Source organism: Pteropus vampyrus, unplaced genomic scaffold, assembly GCF_000151845.1.
Source record: "Pteropus vampyrus isolate Shadow unplaced genomic scaffold, Pvam_2.0 Scaffold5, whole genome shotgun sequence".
In the NCBI taxonomy this organism is placed as follows: Eukaryota; Metazoa; Chordata; class Mammalia; order Chiroptera; family Pteropodidae; genus Pteropus; species Pteropus vampyrus.
The window spans coordinates 2,604,199-2,623,408 of NW_011888786.1; the positions used below are offsets into that span (position 1 = coordinate 2,604,199).

Here is a 19,210-nt window from a genome sequence, read left to right on the forward strand (position 1 = left end):
GAAATTTCAAAGATCTTTTCCATCTTCAGCAGATCCTGTAAAAATATAAGTTAGTGTACGTTATTCCTCTGTTCAAAACTCACCAAGGTCTTCTCACTCACTCACTCTACGGACTTACAACATCCAACAAATGGTCTGCTCTCTCCACTTGCACCCAGTTATCTCTTGGGACCGATCTTCTGAAACTCTCTCTGCTCCTCTAACATTTGCCTCCTTGCTGCGTCTTCTAGAAGTCAGGAATGCTCCTGCCTCAGGGCCTTTGCACTTGCTGTTTGCTCTGCCAGAAATGATGCTCCCAGATTTCTGCCAAACTCAATTCTTCAGGTCTTGCTCAAATCTTTTTCAGTGAGGCCTTACCTGACACTATTTATGTTTCCACTCAAGCCCTATCCTTCTTTCCTTCATTTTTCTCTACAGTATTTATCATCATTGAACATACTATTTTATTTGTCACCTTCGACCCTCTCAAATGTAAGCTACGTGAGGAAAGATATTTTATTCACTCATGTGTCCCCCAAAACCTAGAACCGTTCATACAACATAATAGGCATTTAAGAATTTTTTGATGAATAAATTAATGCACTACAGTTTTCAGCTGATGAAACTGGTTTATCTTGATAGCCCTTAGAGACCTTTCAGGAAATGCTGGTGGATTAAGGGCTGCTCATTTCTTTGGAGCAAAATAAAGAAGAGCCAGTACTGTTTTCCCCCCTGATCTTGGTTCAAACTGTTCTTCCTCTTTTTATAACCTCAGGACTTCCCTCATCCAACATCTGCAAAGTTGGAGGTTGTATCTCTGCATACCTACCTTTCATTTTTTGCTGTTACTACCCAGTTTCAGGCCCAAATTAATGAATCGAGTAATGGTATAGGAGAAAAGGTAGATATGGAGAATATAAGTTAAAGAAAATATTTTAAATAAGTTTGGCTGCAAAGAAGTGGAGAGAGATAAGGTACTTGGAGGGGAATCGGGGTATAGGGAGGCTGATTTGTTTTCGTTTGGTATACACTGCTATTTTTCCTTTTCTTCTTAACTTTTTTATTTTTAGAAAACTATTAGTTTACAGAAAGTTGGAAAGAAATTAGAGGTTCTGTTTACTCTTAACTTGGTTTCCCTGATGATTACTTCTACACTCGCATAACTACAGTACAGCATCAAAACCAGTGAGATGGCATTGGTATAATGTGTACTGTGTGTGTATTTAGTTCTAAGTTATTTTATCACATGAGCAGATCTACATCTGTATAACTACAGCACGATATCAAAACTAGGAACTTGACATTGGTCTAACGCGCATATGGTTCCATGTTACTCTATGACATGGGCAGAGGGGCAGTTTTCTCATCAGATCAGTCATGAGGCAGGTCTGTTTCTGAAAGTTTTCTCATCGGATCAGTCATGAGGCAGGTCTAGGACACTGTTTCTGAAAGCTCTGCTCCTTAAGTCTTTTCTCCAGCCCTCATGTATTCAGCTTCTACAAAAAACATTATTGAGCACATGTTGACTCCCACACCAATAATAAACTCTTCCAGCCTTTCAAAATCCTCTTTAACCCAGCATCACTGTCTTTTATAATCACCTTTTATTCCAGGCAGGCTTGATCCCAATGCCCAAGCCAAGCTAACATCCTCCCACACACTCTCCCACATCCTGATGTCCTCTTCAATCTACAATCCTTCTCATTTTACTGGCCAGTGCCAGCTTTTTTTATTTTTGCATTTATTATCTGAAGGCCACAAGTGGCACCTATCCTGTTCTTTAATAATCGGTGCTACTTCCATTACACTTTAATCACACAATCATTCAAATACTTTATGAATACCTTGCGTATGTGCCAGCCACAGCCTAGATTCTAGAGCTAGGCACTAAAATCCAGAGATGAAAGCCACAGCTCCCAAGATGCCCCAGGGTAACAGACAATGAGCATATAGGTCATTAGCATTTTGAGACAAGCTGCTTTGAGAACAAAGGGAGGGCATATAACCCAGATGTGGATTTTAGTGGATTCCTGGAAGACAAGGCATCAGACCCAAGTCTTGGTAAAGCAGAGAAGGGTGCAGAAGGAACTGGAGCCGATGCACACATAACTGTATGAACGTCACTTTTTCTCTTTACAGTTGTGATATATTTTGCTTCTACTCAATAATAAAGTCCTCGAGGCCAGGGACACTTAAATTTTGTTGTACTCTACAGGTTCTAACAAAAAAAACATAGTAAACACTTTGTAAACATAGGGTTTGATGCATGACTAAATCTTACATCCCAAAATGATCAATAATACTATTCATTAAAGACAAAAGGTTTTTGGAGAGGCTGTGAAATTTATTTCTCCCTTATCCCACTAGACACATAAAAATATAAATGCTGCGGTTCTTGAAACAGAGAACAGTAAATGAGGATATGCCAGGAAGCAAGTTATTCCTGGTGGGAGCAGGGGCAAGTAACGTGTAGGCAAGGGAGATAGTGACAACAGCTGTGCACCATGGTTGCTTCTGAAGCTCAGAGCCCCACTCCATTCACATACAAGGTTGGGGGGGGGGGCAGAGCTATAAAATGAAGATTTCTCTCTTTTTGAAGTGAACATAGATGAATTTGGGCATTTACTGAGTTTATCATGCAACTCTGCTTTATTTAAAGGAGGTAGAAGCCAAAGAAGACCTAGCATCTCCAACTCTTTCAGCCTTCGAAAGGACAAATCTCTGCCCTGTCCACTCCTTGTAGAATGAAACAATCTCTCCTTCCTGTGACTAAGACAAAAGCGTAAAGGTGGCGCACTTCAGTGGGTGTACCCGGCCCACCTCTGCGACCTAAGCGAAAATTAGAATCAAGGGTAACATCAGAGGTGGCTTTCCTATCCCTCTCTCCTTCCCCATGTTCTCGGAGTTGCATTCAACCGTATTTTTTTCAACAAAAAAATGTAAACGGGTTTTTTAAACCTGTTTAAAAAAATATACATTAAATCATTGAGTCCTACTAGTAAAGCTTCTGTTTTCAAAAACAGTATTTGGGTTAACCGCCTTACAACGCTGCTAACTTGGACCAGATGGAAGTTAAAAAAAAAAATTCAAAAAAAGACTAAAAAAGAAAACTCAGGACTGCCTTCGCTTATACAGTTCAACCTCCGCTGTAAAACCGCGTGCGTCCTCCTCTTTCACGGGTTTCCCCGGAGTCCCACCTCCACTCCCGCTCCTCGTTTACGTAATAATCGAGACTCCTTCGCTGAGCAGGGCGCGGGTCCGACAGCAACAACCCGAACCCGCTCTAGCCCCCACGTGCACGCGCACGCGCACGACGGCTCGCCCCTGAGTCCCCGCCACGGCCCTGCGTCCCCGCCACGGCCCTGCGTCCATCCCAGTATCGCCCAGTCTTCCGGAGTGCATCCGCCCGCCCCGCCCCCGGCGCACGCCCCGCCCCTGGCGCCCGCCCCGCCCTCGGCGCACGCCAACCCTCCCGGCGCCACGTGCTCGCTGAAGGGCGGTGCAGGGGGCCGAGCAGTAAGATGTTCTTGCTGCCTCTTCCGGCAGTCGGGCGAGTTGCGGTCCGACATCTGGGGCTGAAGCGTGTCTGGAGTCAAGGTCTCGCCACTGCAGCCATGACGAAGGTGAGATGCCGCGTCTGGCTCCGGGGCCGCCCCGGGAGTCCTGCCCGCGGGCTACTGGGGCTGCGGGTTAGGTCGAGGCCGTCGTGTTCCCGGCTTTTGCGCCAGGTTGCAAAAATGAGCCCAAAAGAAAAGTTCCCTCCCTTTGCAGATCTCATCCTAGGCAGGGCCAGAGTCTCGGGACTGCCTTTCCCCGGAGCTTTCTCCAGCTGGCTGTATGCCGAGCTGAGGTGAAATGTCCTCTAAGGACCCAGAGTTAGCCAGCAGGGCTCCACACCTCCCGTCCTGCCCTGCTGAAGTGGAAGGCCTGGAAAACACGGGTCCTCTGGGAATAAACGGCCTGAAAGGCTTTCTAGAGAAAAATAATGCCTCTCTAGGGAAAAGGGCTTTGCAAAGAAATCTTTTAATTTTCGTGAAATTAAAGCAGTGTGTCTTCCAGAGGAGAAGCCTTTTCCACCTAAACGAGCTCCAAAAAATGAAAACGGTCACAATTGGGATGTGGATGATCTGGCAAGGGGAATGGCTTGGGAGTCGTGCTTGAGGACCAGAAAGAAATGACTATCCCTGGCGAGGAATGTTCTAGACGGAGCTTAGGTCTCTGGTGGTTCTACATAGAACTTGAGCTCGAGTGGCAGAGAGATCAGACGCCTGTCCCTGAGCTCTTATTAATGCTATGTGTCATTCTACCCAGTTGTAACAGCCATGTCTTGTCCCTCCATTTCCCCAGTTGGTTCCATGGAATCTTGGGAATGAGCAGTCTTTAAAAAGTTAGCATCTAGAAAGGTAACCAATGCCAAAGAAGCCTATTTTCTTTGACGGAAAGGACGGAGAGGACACCATTTGGTTCAAGTACCAGTGTGTTTTCTTGTTAAGGACAAAGGACTGTGAGGGAAGGCATCAGGATTTGCACACAGTTCTGTCGCATCGGATCAGGTTTCAGTTTCCTTATGTGTCAAGCGAGAAGAAGACTGCAGGTTTATTCCACCTCAGAGTTGCCGTGAGGCAGAAACATTTTTAAAGTCATCAATTGCTGGGCAGAGGCAAGTAGTGGTTTCCAGGTGCACTTGTTTCAATTGTTTGAGGCCTAAGGGGGTAAGCCACTAAGTGCTGAGCAAAATGCTCTTTGCTCCTACCACTCTCTGTGAAGTCACATCCTCTTTCTCTCTTTGAGCCCGAGGCGGCCAGAATTCTTAGTATTGACAAGTGTATCCCTAGGCTTTACTGGGATAGCATACCAGAATATCTGATATTTGCATTTGAAGGTTGTAGGAGAGGAAAAACTTTTTAACAGAAGGATACAAATTATATTTGATATTTTTATGTGTACATGTCTTTAAAAGGAAAACGAAGACCCAAAAGCCTTTAGACCCAAAGCTTATATACCTTTCTAAACAGAATAAGAAATTGTGGGGATGCAACAAGACAGGGGCTCGGGCTAGGAGCAGTAAATGGTGACACAGTGACTAGGAAATACATGGGAAAATGGAAAATAAGGGTTATTTTAGTTGGTTAGTTTGTACGGGTCCATTTTTGTGTTGGCTCTCAGTCTCTGGTGATAGGAATGTTCTCTCTTCCTGGTACCTGGAGAGCACCTTTCTCATGGGAAGTTTAATGACCTGCTTTTGGGTAGGAGGTGGGAGGTTGGTGTGCCATTCCTGTATCTGCTGTGTCTCAAGTGCCCGCAGCTCAAAGTAATCAATAAGACAAATTTGGCATATTTTGGAGTGGTATGTTTTGAACCCCTTTGTGGTCTGACTTGGTTACTAATGAAATTGTTTTCTTAACCAAAACACCTTTCTGCTCTTTTTTATCTGAAAGTGAAAGAAGCTCTTTACGCTGTGAAAATCCTTCCTTGGGAGGGACCTTGAAGATCCTAGATAGGTAGTAATTATAGTCTTGCTTTGGCAGGATTTCAAAACATTTAGGCAGGATGAGAGGATAGCTAACCACCCAGCACCTGCTTCTGCTTTGACTTTGTTCCTTCTGTCCTTGAGGGGGACATGCTTTATCTACCCAAATTATTCATCTTTTTGCTTGTTCTCAGGGCCTTGTTTTAGGAATCTATAACAGAGAAAAAGAAAATGATGTGCCACAGCTTACAAGTGCAGGAGAGAATTTTGATAAATTGGTATCTGGAAAGCTGAGAGAAGTTTTGAACATGTAAGTATATACCTGTGGATTCAGTTATTTAAATGCCTTGAAAACAAAGGAATATTTATTCTGTGCTTTGTTGTTAGTAGATTAAAATTCTCAGAAGCATGCTGGACAGTATCTGCTCAGTGGAAGTGAAAGTGTGTATCTCTGGAATGCACTTTGCGTTTCAGTATGAGTGAGTCTACAATTCTAGGAAGTCAGGCCTCTTTAACCACTGCTCAGACTTCTTGTGAAAGTCTGATCCAGAAGGGTCTGGAATGTACCAGATTTCCTCAGTCCACCCTCCTGGCTCAAATTCGTTTCTCCCCACCCTGATTCTACCAGCCTGCCTTCCCAAGGCCTTTCTTCCTTTAATCCTCCTCCACTTTTGGGGGACCGAGGTCCCCGAACTAGTTCAATACAGCCTAAGGGTGCTGCTCCTGTCAATGCATATCTTGAGTTTCCAGAGTTTCCAGGACTTCTCAAATCCTGAGGGCATGGTTAGAATGCTGAGTGTAATTCAGTAAATCTGGGTGGTGCCTGAGGTTTTGACTTTTCTTAGATTAGCCAGGGTCTAGAGAAGGTTGTGAAACCTTGGGCTTTCCAAGTCCTCTGAGCTGCAGGCCACATTTGGCAGAAGTAGAAGTGTCAACATAAGCTTCTGCAAGGACATCTTATTCAGATTATAGATAATTTATTGGACTCCAATCCACGTCCTCTGATAATAACAGTAATTGTCTAATCATTAGGTAACAGTTTGCATCCCTCTTCGTTATCGGTCCTTCACCAGGAGACAGCCTTCTCATGCGCCTTAATTAACACATTAATCCAAAAGCTAACCTGTTAGAGTACAGAACAGCATGGCCTTCCTGACATCATTCTCAACTGCAGTACCAGGACAGCCATCCAGTCCTTTGACTGATCCTGTGTTGCCACCTGGTTTGTTTGGAGATTGCCCAGTATCCCATTTGCAGATAAGCCCCCACAAACAGCCTCCATGCCGAACACACTTCAGGTCGGCCACTTAGGTTGGTGCCTTCTGCCTTATGTAAGAAAGATTTAAGATTCCCGTCAGCCTTCATCCAGTGCTCAGCTCTCCTCTGCAGCCATGCAGTCCCCATCCATGGTTTTTCGTATTTGTTTTCAAAGAAGGTTGTATTAACTCTAACCTAGAAGTTTGCTAAGTAGTTTCTAAGGTAAAATTAGAAGTGCTACCTCTGAGAAACCTGGCATGAGAGAATTCTGTATTTTGATAAAACCATAAGTGCAATAAATTTGCAGAAGCAGCAGAGTATTTTAACAATACTGAAGGTACTTATATGAACTAATTTTTTAAATAACTATTTCCTCGTTTCAGATCTGGACCACCTCTGAAGGCAGGCAAAACCCGAACCTTTTATGGTCTGCATGAGGTATGAGATGAGGCTAAGGTTTATTTGGCAAACTCGGTGAGCACCTACTATATGCCAAGCACTGTGGCTGCATAGTCTTGCAGAAAATTTTGTGTCAGATTTTATGTATAGTCTTGTCCTAGTATTGAGCCATAAGGATTACTTAAAATTATGAAGAGGTGAATTGCTGTCAGAAAGCACTGGACCTCTCGTATCCCTCAGTCTTCAGGCTTTCTTTGTTCAGCTGCCAGAGTTGGGGCACTATTATGCAGTAGAATTAATTGCAGGATTATCTTCACTCGACCTTTCAAACACATGTATTATGAAATTTTACCCAGATACAGGACTAAAAAATCCCAAAAAACAAATTTCACAGTGCTTTTGCCCTGCGCTGGGGTAGTTGTGGGAACTCATGTACCAGTCCTGCTGCAAATGGTTTGCTTTACTGATGTAAAGTGGCCGATTCTGTGTTTGCGACACAGGACTTCCCCAGCGTGGTGGTGGTCGGCCTCGGCAAAAAGGCCGCCGGAGTGGACGACCAGGAAAACTGGCACGAAGGCAAAGAAAACATCAGAGTGGCCATCGCAGGTTAGTGTACTTTTGGGTTTTAACGCTGAAGGAGAGTGCTGAGCATCTGCTCTTTTAAGATGACCTGTCCCCTCTTCTGGTCCTCTTCCCCACATCACCGCCCCACCACGACCCCGGACAGGTATCTGAACAAATACTCAGCCTCCCTTGGCCTTATATTAAAGCTGGATGGACGGTTAGCTCATGGAATTTTACTTTTACATTTCTTTAGCTTATGTTTGGAGGTTTCGTGACCATTGATTCACTCTCACAGTATCAGCCTTGGAGGCTCTATTTTACCAGGAAGTTCTATGTATGAATTTTTTTCCTTTTGTAATGCAGACCTGGTGTTGCCCAACTTTTAAATCACACGGAATCTTCATAGTTACAAATCAGAGAAAATGGACACAGAGTGTAGGGTGCTTGTTTATCACTAGTTACCGAAGGTCTCAGCTTGTCATGTGGCTGGTTTAAAAGTTGATGTCACTGAGTCCCTTCAGAGCTGAGCAGCAGGACGAGGCCTTTACCGCAGAGACTAAAGGTGGTTAAAGATGCGTTGAAAACCATTGCTGGGGTGGTGAAGATTAGTTTGACGGATCATGTGTATTATATATGCTTGTTAAATTTACTTTCAAAGTTCATGTTGAGTGATTATTTCATAACTTTTATTTGGGAGTTTTTGCTGATCGTAATAAAATGCTGCGTTAATAATAGACTTTGCTCAGTTCCTCGGATATAATTTCAATGGCATCACTTCTGTCATTTTTAATCTGGGGAGCTCCTGGTGATTGGGACACCTCAGCAGGAAATCCTGGTATTTCAGAAGTGGTGCTAGTAATAGTGGCCACGCTGCGCAGAGCCAGACCCGTCCTCCTACCTGTCAGTCTGCCCTCCCGTGACCTGTGAGGTGTGTGCATGTCCTCATTTTACCTCAGAGGGCATGTGTCCGCTGGGAATCGAAGCCCAGCCGTGTCGTTTTCTCGGCATGCCACCCCACGCCCCTCCCTTCTCCTCTTCCAGTCGTCTCTGACTGACTCTGATTTTCTGGTTCCTCTGTCCTTTCGAAGCGGGGTGCAGGCAGGTTCAAGACCTGGAGATCTCGTCCGTGGAGGTGGATCCCTGTGGCGATGCGCAGGCAGCCGCGGAAGGGGCTGTGCTTGGTCTCTACGAGTATGATGACATGAAGCAGAAAAAGAAGGTGGCCGTGTCGGCAAAGCTCTATGGAAGGTGAGGGAACGAAGCCAAGATCAGAGTCGCGTTCCCCGGTGTCCCAACAGGGGGGCCTTTGGATGGGAGCTGCCTGCCTTTCAGTGTCGGGCACTGCTGTGTGGCTTGTCCACGACCTCCCCCACCTCTGTAGCCATTTTAAGAGTATGGTACCAGTCCCCACATTCTGCTCCTGGCTTTCGTCACGTGCATGTCCCCCATGACTCTCTAGGCCTCTCCATGCTTGCTGGTTGCTAGGAGGCAACACCAAGTTGGCTCCCCAAAAAGGCAAGGATCGAGATGACAGGTCCCACAGGTTTCAATCCAGAAAATGTCCATTTTCCAGCATCTGCTGGCACTGTGCTACCCACCAGAGCCACACAGATGGAGGGCTGTGGTGCTCGCCCTCAGGGGCCAAGGGGCAGACTCGGCTTTTGGCAGATCTGTTGAGCACCTTGTACGCTCTCGCCCTGTTCCAGCTTCTGGAAGGCAAGGTCCCTGCTGTCAGGGACAGACCGTGTAAGCCCCTCAAGGAGATGGTGCTGTGAGAACGGGGGGGCCTTGTCACGGCCCGACAGCCGGCAGCTGCGAGGTAGTGGTTAATGATGAGGGCTCTGCGACCAGTCAGCCTAGCTTCGAGTCCTGGCTCCCCCACTTACTGGCTGGGCAACCTCACACGAGTAACCGACATCCCTCTGGGTTTCCTTTTCAGCTGTTTAGTGGTGTCGTAATTCTGATCCACGTGTGCCGGGCATGGTAAACCCCAAGCTGTTTTACATGTCTCCACACTGCCCATGCTAATCCCTATTGAGCATAGGAAGAGCAAGGATCGAAACATATGTCCATGTCTTTTCTCTTTTAAAGTCGATCTTACCCTGTCCTGGGTTGGTGTTCAGAGCCCTGATCCAGGCAAAAGCTAGGCGGAACTGTCTTCAGTCTCCGTTGGCACCGAGCAGTGAGCACTTGGGACTGTACCATTCCCGACACAGCGAAGGAGGACAGAGTGGCCTTTCTGTGGAAACCTGCCCTCAATTTGTGTGGTAGATTTAATTTAGGGCGTCAGAGATCCGTCAGTCCAACCCCTTTTTTCATACAGATGAAGATTCTGAAGTGAAATGCTTGCTCGGGTCTCCTGTTTCTCAGCTCATCATATTGTCTGCCACCCTGGGTCAATCAATTCCCAAAGAACGAGTCCAGGTCTCATTTGTCCATCATTTGTGTAGTCTTCCTCTTTGGTTTTGACCAGCTGTGACATTGTCTAGAGAGGTTGCCTGACAGTGACCCTGTGCTTTCTTCTGCCAGCGGGGATCAGGAGGCCTGGCACAGAGGGGTCCTCTTTGCTTCGGGGCAGAACTTGGCACGCCGGTTGATGGAGACTCCTGCCAACGAGATGACGCCAACCAGATTTGCCGAAATTATTGAGAAGAATCTCAGAGGTGCTAGTAGTAAAACGGAAGTGCACATCAGGTAATTCAGGATTATGTTTTAGACGCATAGGAAGTTAAGCCGGAAGGAGCCGTAGAGATCCTAAAATCCAGCTCCTTTATTCGGAGGAGCGTCTTGTAACTTGAGACCAGGGAGGTGAGAGGACCTGCTCGTGGCCACACAGAAGCTGGGATAAGTCTCAGTTTGAGGTTCTTTGTCTTTGAGAGCATGCCATGGCTTCAGGCTGTATACGTGTGTGTCGTAACAGCTTTATTGAGATATAATCCACATATAGTTTACCGTTTACCCACGTAAAGTATACAACTCAGTGATTTCTAGGATATTCGTGGGGTTGTGCCACCATCACCACAATCAGTTCTAGAACATTTTCATTACCCACGAAAGAAACCTTGTCCGCATTGGCAGTCACCCCTCGTTTCCCTCCCCCACCCGCCAGCCATCCGTTCACGGGCGTTGGGGTCGTTTCTGCCTTTATGAATAATGCTGTTGTGTGTATTGTTAGTGTGCAAATTTTTATGTGGACAAATATTTTCACGTCTTTTGGGCATGTGTCTAGAAGTTGAATTGTTGGATCCAATGGTAACTCTAACTTTTTGAAGAACTTACATATTTTGTTGTTTTGTTTTGGTGAATTTTTCCTGTCTTCTCCTTTTGACACAAGTGAAGAACACAGCATGCCTAACCTGGCGTGGAATGAGACTCTGTCTTGTGGATCCTCTGAGCCACATGCCAGACCTGGTGTCCCCAGGCAGTCCTGAGGTGTCATCAGCAGCGAGGCTGTTGGATGTACAAGGCTGCTCCCCCAGGTCCCATTACCCTCTGGGTACCCATAACCTACCTGTAACCCTACCCATAACCCTTTAAGCAAAGCGAGTCTGAGCCTTTGGGCATTTATGACTAAAATAAATTGAGAGACGTTGCTTTAGATAAAGAATTCTTCACTGTCAAGCTTGTTTCACAGGGAACTTCCATTTAAAAGCATTCTTCAGCACTCGATTGTGATTATAGTTCACACTTTTTCAGGAAACCCCTGTGGTCTAGATAGACTGAAAAAAAAAATACTGTGTTGAAAACACAGTACTTGGAGCTTGGTGAAAGTTTTGGAAGGTTAGCGTATATTTAATCTGTAGCAGTGCTTAGTCTCTGTAAATGTGTCTTGGCAAAGACGACTCCTTGTTTTGAGGAGACGCCAGAGCTACTCTGTGTCAGCAAATCGTGGCTGTGTGGTTACACGTCAGTGACGGCCACCTCCTGTGCACCTGCGAATTCGGCATGTAGAGATGTAGGAGGTGCTCTGTGTCCCCAAAGAAGTGAAGACCGGGTAGGGAGGAACAAGCAGGTGAAGGGGGCACGCAGAGGGTGCTGTAGCAGCAGAGAGGCGAGGAGGAAGAGTTGAAAAGGCTTGCCAACAAAAGGTGCCTAAGCAGCGTCCTGAGGTTTGCTTAGAAGCTACCAGATGACGAGCGGGAAGGCAGGGCGTTTCGGGTGGGCAAGCACGTGGGCAGAGGCCCCTTGGGAAACTGCAAGGCTTGTGGCGGAGCAAAGGGAAGCCAGCCAGAGCTGGGGAGGGTGAGGTGGGCGGAGTGTAACCCATCACACCGAGACAGCCGTGCCAAATCCGCTCGAGTGTAGGTGGGTGTAAATCAAAGAAATACAGACAGTACTACTTCCAGAAGGGCGGGACTTTAATAAAACATCAGAGACTGAGTTCGTAATTAAAAATACCCACGTTATATAGCCTTGTTTCTTTTCAAGTGATTTTTTACTGTCATACCTTCCATTTTTATATTCTTTCCCCTCTGAAGTTCAGTAGGCATCTGTCCATTATGCAATCCTAGTTTAGTAGTTTCACCTACTGAATCGGCTAGAGCAAGAGGAGCGTCCTTGGAGATCGTCATTGCCGATCTGCCTGTGGGAGGGTAGGGTGTCTTTTGGCCCAGTTACAGTGGCCAGAAATCAATACAAAGCTCTCTTGTATCCCCAACATAGAAGGAATAGCGACATGGCCTGGTTCTGGTTGGCACTCAGGACTATACCCATTCTATTACTCCCAATGGTCCTGTTTATTGAGTAGTAAGTCATTAGTTTTCCTACGTCAGTCAGACGTCTCAAATTGTGATTGAAACCATGAGAAATAGTGTGACAACATTAAAAAGACTGGATTCCAGCAATTCTAAAAAAGCAAAGAGATAGGGTATTTTAGTTAAATTAGTGAAGTGTAGCTTTGTTGGGTTTTTGTTGGTTGATTGATTGGTTGGTCGGTTGGTTTTGTTTTTTAGAAATACCAAGAAGTAAAGCAATAGACTCCTTAACTCTCTTTAAGCCCACTGTATGCCTTACTTTTACATTAAAACTTTATAAATATGTAAATAGGTTAGGGAAAAAAGTTTTACTTTTACATTAAAACTTTATAAATATGTAAATAGGTTAGGGAAAAAAGTTGAGCAACAATTATTTATTGACTGTGTACTATTACCTGACATATCATGTACCAGGCATGAATTCTCTATAGCTAATCTTTTGAGGGTGGTGTCATTGACCTAATTTTATAGCTGAGGAAACAAGTGACTGGCCCAAAAATATACAGAAAGCAAACTAGGGCATGTTAATCGAAGCACCGACACATGTATATTTTGAGCTTGTATGTTACACTTTTTTACACATGGATGAGCTTTTTCTAAGTTATTTTGAAATAGAGATAACAAGGTGTATTTACTTTTTTCCCTTTCTGCCCTATAGACCCAAGTCCTGGATCGAGGAACAGGAAATGGGTTCATTCCTAAGTGTGGCCAAAGGCTCCGATGAGCCTCCAGTCTTCTTAGAAGTTCACTACAAGGGCAGCCCCAATGCAAGCGAACCGCCCCTTGTGTTTGTTGGGAAGGGAATCACCTTTGACAGGTATGTCTTTATTGTATCTGCGCTGTGTACTTCCGTGAATGCTTTGTATGCACTTGTATTATTTGGTATATAGTTTGCTTCAAAAGCATGGTGTTTGGTCCTATCTTATATGTCGACTTTAAATGTGTCAAGCTGCCGTTTATAGAATGTTTACTGTGTATCAGAGATTCTGTTAGGTATTTTACATGTATTACCCTGATCTTACCCCTAGGAGCTACACACTGTAGACATTGTACAAGTAAAAAATGTGCTTATTGGCCATTGGTATATTTTCAGTGAAGTATCTATTGAAATCTTTTGCCCCTTTTTAGAAACATCTGTCTTACTGAGTTAAAAGTTTTAAAAAATGTATTCTAGATACAAGTCCTTTGTCAGATATGTATGTTGAAAATATATTTTTCTCATTCTGAGACATGCCTTTTCATTTTTTTAAGTGATATCTTTTGAAGAGTGGTTTTTAATTTTGATAAAGTATAACTTTTCAGTTTTTAATTTTATATTTCATGCCTTTTTTGCCCTGTTTAAAAAATTACCTGTACCAAAGTCTGTTTTCTTCTGTAAGTCTTAAGATTTTTCAGCCTTTAGGCTATGATCCATTTTGAATTTTTGTGTGTGGTGTGAATGCACTGAGGTTCCCCCCGCTCCGCTTTTTTTTCTCTATGGATAGTCATTCGTTTGAACACTATTTGTTGAAAAGACTACCCTTTCTCCATTGAACTACCTTGACACCATCGTCGAATCAGTCGACCACATCATAGTGCGTCTGACTTAGGACTCCGTTCTCCACCAGGACCTTATGACCAGAGGATCTCGATTTCCTGCAGCTTGGTCTTGCAATCTAGTAACAGGAGCCCTCCGGCTTTGCTCTGAGTCCTTCTCATTAGCATATCAATTTAAAAATTCATTTGCCATTGCTTATACACACACACAAAGCCCACTGAGATTTCAATTGAGATAGAGAAATTTTTTTTTGGTAAAAATTTGGTAGTTGTGTGAGTAATGAAAGGAAGCGGGTAGGACTGATGTAGGGAGACCTGAATATGTGGGAGCCGTGGCAGACATCCGAATGATAGCCAGTGGCACCCTCAACCAGGATGGACGTGGTGGAAAAGAAATGGGTGGATTCAAGAGAGAGCTAGATGGTGAACAAAGGTCACTGCTGATCTTTGCCTGGTTGCTTTAGAATGATAGTCCTACAAGTAGAGTGAAACTCCCAGAACAAGTGGCCTTGAAAGAGAGCTGGCGAGGAGATAGGACAACCCGACGGACCAGTGTGCTCCCTTGGCCCCCCGGGGTTATCCCTGGACTCCTTGGACCAAGAGTGTATTTCTTTTCCTATTCTGAACCGGTGGATAATCTGTAATTCTAGGTGCGATTGGCAGCCATCTAATCATCAGGTTTTTCTGAGGTGAGTGAGAATTAGGACCTGACTTCTAAGGAACGCAGACCTCGGGGCAGGGAGTAGACTCTCCAGAGCCACCAGGGCAGCGGATGTCAGTAGATGTCAGAACTCAGTGTCAAAGCCCTGGCTCTGTGCCCAGCATGCAAAGCAAGTGGTTTCTGGATTCTTACAAACTGGAAGCACAAAGTCACTAGTTAGTTATAGGAGCCTGTTTGGGGGAGCAGTTTGGGTTTCCTGCTCATTGAAATCCTTGTCAGCTCTTGTGTTTGAGTGCTGTCTCCGAGCCTTTGGGTCAGCACTTTCTTTGTGCCTGTGCCTGGTTCTGGTTGTATTTTGCCATCAGCAAGATCTAGCATACCTTGCGAATGTGGAAGGGACTCGTTCTCCTGTCCGTCTGTGGAGTGAAATCCTCCCAGTCTTCTTTGAGCTTGTTGGCTTTCTGGAATAGTTTGTGACCTTCAGGTTCAGTAAGTGGACTGATTCATAAAATTTGCTGAAAAGGCAAATCTATGTCGGGGTCAGGAGTTAATGAGCTAATACGGAGGTGGAATTTGAGCAGCATTGATTACATGATGTAGTAGTGTTTCCAGTGGCTCTGCTTAAATTTCATTTGGATAGGAATTAAATGAGCTGAGACCCCCATCTATATTTTCATAAAACTGCAATATCTTTTAAAATGTTGAAATCATTCAGATTCTCAATTTAGAAATTTGAATTTTCTTTGCTAGGTAGATGGTGCTTTTACGTGGCGGTTACCCTGAACTTACATATTCCTTTTTAAGAAAGTGGTTTGGGCCTTTTACTTTACTGTTAATATTGTGCCTTGTCCTTTCCTCCCATAGTGGTGGTATCTCCATCAAGCCTTCTGCAAATATGGACCTCATGAGGGCTGACATGGGAGGAGCTGCCACTATATGTTCAGCCATCGTGTCTGCAGCCAAGCTCGATCTGCCCATCAACGTCATAGGTGAGTGGGCAAGGGGGTGTGTCTTGGAGAGCTTCTGAAATCCAGTCAAATGGTAGAATGAGATAAAACACGTGGTTTCCTCTCATCGGAAAAGATCAAGAAATGTTTTTAAAATAGCTTTTCATCAAGCAGAAGCTGTTCAGCCAGGATAAGTGTTTTCATGTCTGAACTGACTGAATTAAATGTATTTTGCAATCGTGGGCTGTAACTCGAATTGATTTGTTTTACTTCCGCAAAAAGTGGTCAGCAGTCAGGCACATAATGTCAAGTTTGTGGTTTCCTCTAGTGAAAAATGCCCAGGAGTCAGGGCAGAAGGACACTGTTGGATTATTTAGTGATTACCTCATAGGGCTGTGGACAGTTAAATGCCACGATACACAGAAAATGCCTGGAAGAGAAAAGTGCTGTGTACATGAGGGTTTTTGTGTGATACAGGATGCCGGCCACGATGCTGGGAGTTTGCCATGTTTCAGAGAAGCGGAGGAGGGGGAGACTAGGGAGAAATGACTTGCCCAGTGTCATATTCATTGCCTGGGAAGGTAGAATTGGAATCCAGGTGTGTAACATGCTCCCTCGCCCTTTAAATATCAGTCCTTTTCTTGCTGACTCTTTGTAAATTGCAAACATCATGGCATGTCATCCCTGAATACTTACCGAGAACAAGGACATTCTATGTCATAACAATACCATTATTTCCAAAGATCGACACGATAACCTAAGTCACACTTCCCAGTTGTCTAAAAAGTGTTTATTTTGTATTTGTATACACACACTTATTTCTGTTTGCTTTTTTAAATCTAGGAGCCGATGGAGGATCACCTATCACATGTGGTCGCCATGTCTCTTTAGTTTTCTTTAATCTAAACCCTATTTCAGCCCTTTTTTTCTTTCATGACATAGGCAGTTTTGAAGGGTCCAAGCTTGTCTTGTGATACTCTGTGGTCTGTATTTACTTGGTGGTTCATGATGGAATCAGGTTAGGCTTCTTTGGTGAGAATGCTACATAGTGATGTGTACTTAAGTTGCCAATACATGTAATTGTCAGTTGGATCGTTGGTGATGCTAAATTTGATGACTTGGTTAAGGTGGCACCTATGTCAGGCATGCTTCTGATGGCCCGTCAGTGGCATCTTCCCAGGGGGTGGCATATTTGGACCCAGCACATGCCATGTACCTTCAACTTATTTTTTTCCAATAGGTTTGGCCCCTCTTTGTGAAAACATGCCCAGCGGGAAGGCCAGCAAGCCTGGGGATGTCGTTACAGCAAAGAATGGGAAGACCATACAGGTTTGTAACTGGAAGGCACAGCCCTCCCCATTCTGGCGTTCCTAAAAGAATCCCCAAATAGCCCCACAAACACATCTTGATAGGTACAGAGCATGGGCTCCATGTTGGGGAGGGCGGTGTCTTTATTGTGAGTAGCTTTTCATGCAGAATCAAAGTATTTCTTCATAGGAATTTGAAGAATGTTTCCCTACCTTATTGTCCCTACTTCCTGTATGCTGTATACACAAATCACCATGAATTTGCAGCCATCCCTGCAGAGCACGCAAAGCTGTACAAATGCAGGCTGTTTTCTGAATATAACCGTGCCACACGATCAACTCCCTCCATAGGCATTCAGGTGTAAAACATGTCCTGAGTCATGGGCTCTGCACTCCTGGGGTTTGGCAGCAGGTCCTCTGCTGGGGCCCGTCATGTATGGATACACTGCCCATGACGATCGGGCCTCTATATGAAAGAAGGGAATCTGATACATATAAAGCTTTCAAAATCGCTCGAGTGCTTGTGTCTGGAGTTCCAAGCTGCCACTTCTCTTAACTTTCTTAAATTCTTCAGCCTCTTTGTTTTTAGAAATCTTGAAAAATTTCCCTCCCTATTATAAACTTGTTAGTCATAGAAAATGGACCAACATTTTCTATTTCAGCTTCCAAAGTTATCAGAGTACAGGGATTATTAACTATTTGCTTTTCAGATTAAATATATTCCTATTCTAATTGAAGTATAAGTATGTTTTTGATATTCGGTGACACATGTCACACCAGCTTTTTCACTATTAAACTGGACGTTGTTGTGAGTGTCCTGATATTCGTACTGGTGTTACTGACCGCTTTTCTATTTCGACCCTCCTCGCAGGTGGACAACACCGATGCCGAGGGCAGGCTCATCCTGGCCGACGCGCTCTGTTACGCGCACACCTTTAACCCAAAGGCCATTATCAATGCCGCCACCCTAACAGGTCAGACAACAGGATTTTCCTGCCTTTGTGTGAAGAAAGTCTCATTTGTTGGCCTGGAGTGCACACATTGTACTCAAGGCACTGTTTTTCTGAAATTTGGCTCGCTCCATGTGCATTCAAAGATCTTTCACCAAAGGACTCATTCTGTAGCTGTAAACTGCTTTGAATATTAGGTTTGTTGTTTTAAACATGCCAGGCTGTACCTGTAAAACAATAATGAGTGGGTCAGGCCAGCCCTTCCAGAGAGACATCTAAAAATGATACCAAGAGATGTTTTGTTAGGATTACCAGTTGAGACAAATCTGAAAAGATGAGTGACAAATCCCTAAATTAGTAGTTTTTTTCTTTTTTATTATTGATCATGAAATATCTGATGCCTACTGAGTTTTCTGAACTTTTTGTTCTGGATATTATACAGAAATAAAAACCTTTCAGTTGGGGAGTAGCAAGACCTTACTATAATAGAGGCAGGGCAGTCTAATGTGTCATGAGAAACATGTTGGCTGTAAGGCCAGCCCAGGGGTGACCCCAGCTGTGCCATTTACTAGTGGGTCAGCCTTGGGCAAGTTACTTGACCCCCTCAAGCGTCAGTACCTGGGGACATGTCCGTGTATAGAATTGTGAAGCCTACAGGGAGTTCGGGGCAAGCCCCTTTAAGACAGTGCACGCATGTGGCAGGCACTGGGTGAAGGCTATGCCACCGCCAGCTCCGTAATGAGTACATTTCTAAAGAGCTGACAGCGGCCGCTGCCTTACTGCCAAAACCCAGTGTTTGTAATCTTTCATCCAACAGTTCTCTTTCTAGGGGTTCATTCTGTCTGTCTCTTTAAAGAATAAATTCAGATCATTTTTTTATCCTTTGTTTTTAATTCTTCCCCTGGTCACGTGAGCCTTTCCTCTAGCAGAGCTTTTCCTTTAGACCCTCTTGTGTGTGGATCTAACAGCAGTCCACGGATGTGTTTGCTGAGTCCTTTTTTAAGCTGGGGTTTTAGTATTTCCACAGTCCTTAGTCTTTCTGTTCGGTTCAGCAAATACTTGATGAATGGCCATATTTCTTGTTTTAAAGGTACAGCCTGGCATGTTTTAAAACAACAAACCTAATATTTGAAGGTGAGTGGCGGAGGTGCAGAGGCAGGTGTTAGGGGCAGTGGTGAGGTGGGTGGAGGTGGGTGGTAGTACGCCTTTCTGTGAATGAGGACTCCCAGCCCCTCCCCTTTTTTCCAGCCTGAGGGTTTAAGAAGGCAGGAGAGTTGGCCCAGGTAACTAAGGGCAACCTGATGGGTGTGAGCCTTCCAATCACGCTGGCCATTGCCCTGGCTGAAGGCTGTTGATAGGTCATTTTAGTACCCCAAATACTTAAGG

The 19,210-nt window shown here is 44.7% G+C and overlaps 1 protein-coding gene across 1 annotated transcript in view; it reads left to right on the forward strand.

Annotated features, from left to right (window-relative positions):
* Positions 1–3,441: 3,441 nt before the first annotated feature.
* LAP3 (leucine aminopeptidase 3) overlaps positions 3,442–19,210 on the forward strand; it is a 23,820-nt gene continuing 8,051 nt past the window's right edge. The window contains exons 1-10 of the mRNA XM_011364999.2: positions 3,442–3,602; positions 5,644–5,759; positions 7,090–7,144; positions 7,606–7,711; positions 8,758–8,917; positions 10,199–10,363; positions 13,082–13,240; positions 15,485–15,609; positions 16,808–16,896; positions 17,746–17,848. Coding sequence (XP_011363301.1) covers positions 3,501–3,602; positions 5,644–5,759; positions 7,090–7,144; positions 7,606–7,711; positions 8,758–8,917; positions 10,199–10,363; positions 13,082–13,240; positions 15,485–15,609; positions 16,808–16,896; positions 17,746–17,848 — 1,180 coding nt within the window. The 5' untranslated portion in view covers positions 3,442–3,500. The remainder of the gene's footprint in view (positions 3,603–5,643; positions 5,760–7,089; positions 7,145–7,605; positions 7,712–8,757; positions 8,918–10,198; positions 10,364–13,081; positions 13,241–15,484; positions 15,610–16,807; positions 16,897–17,745; positions 17,849–19,210) is intronic.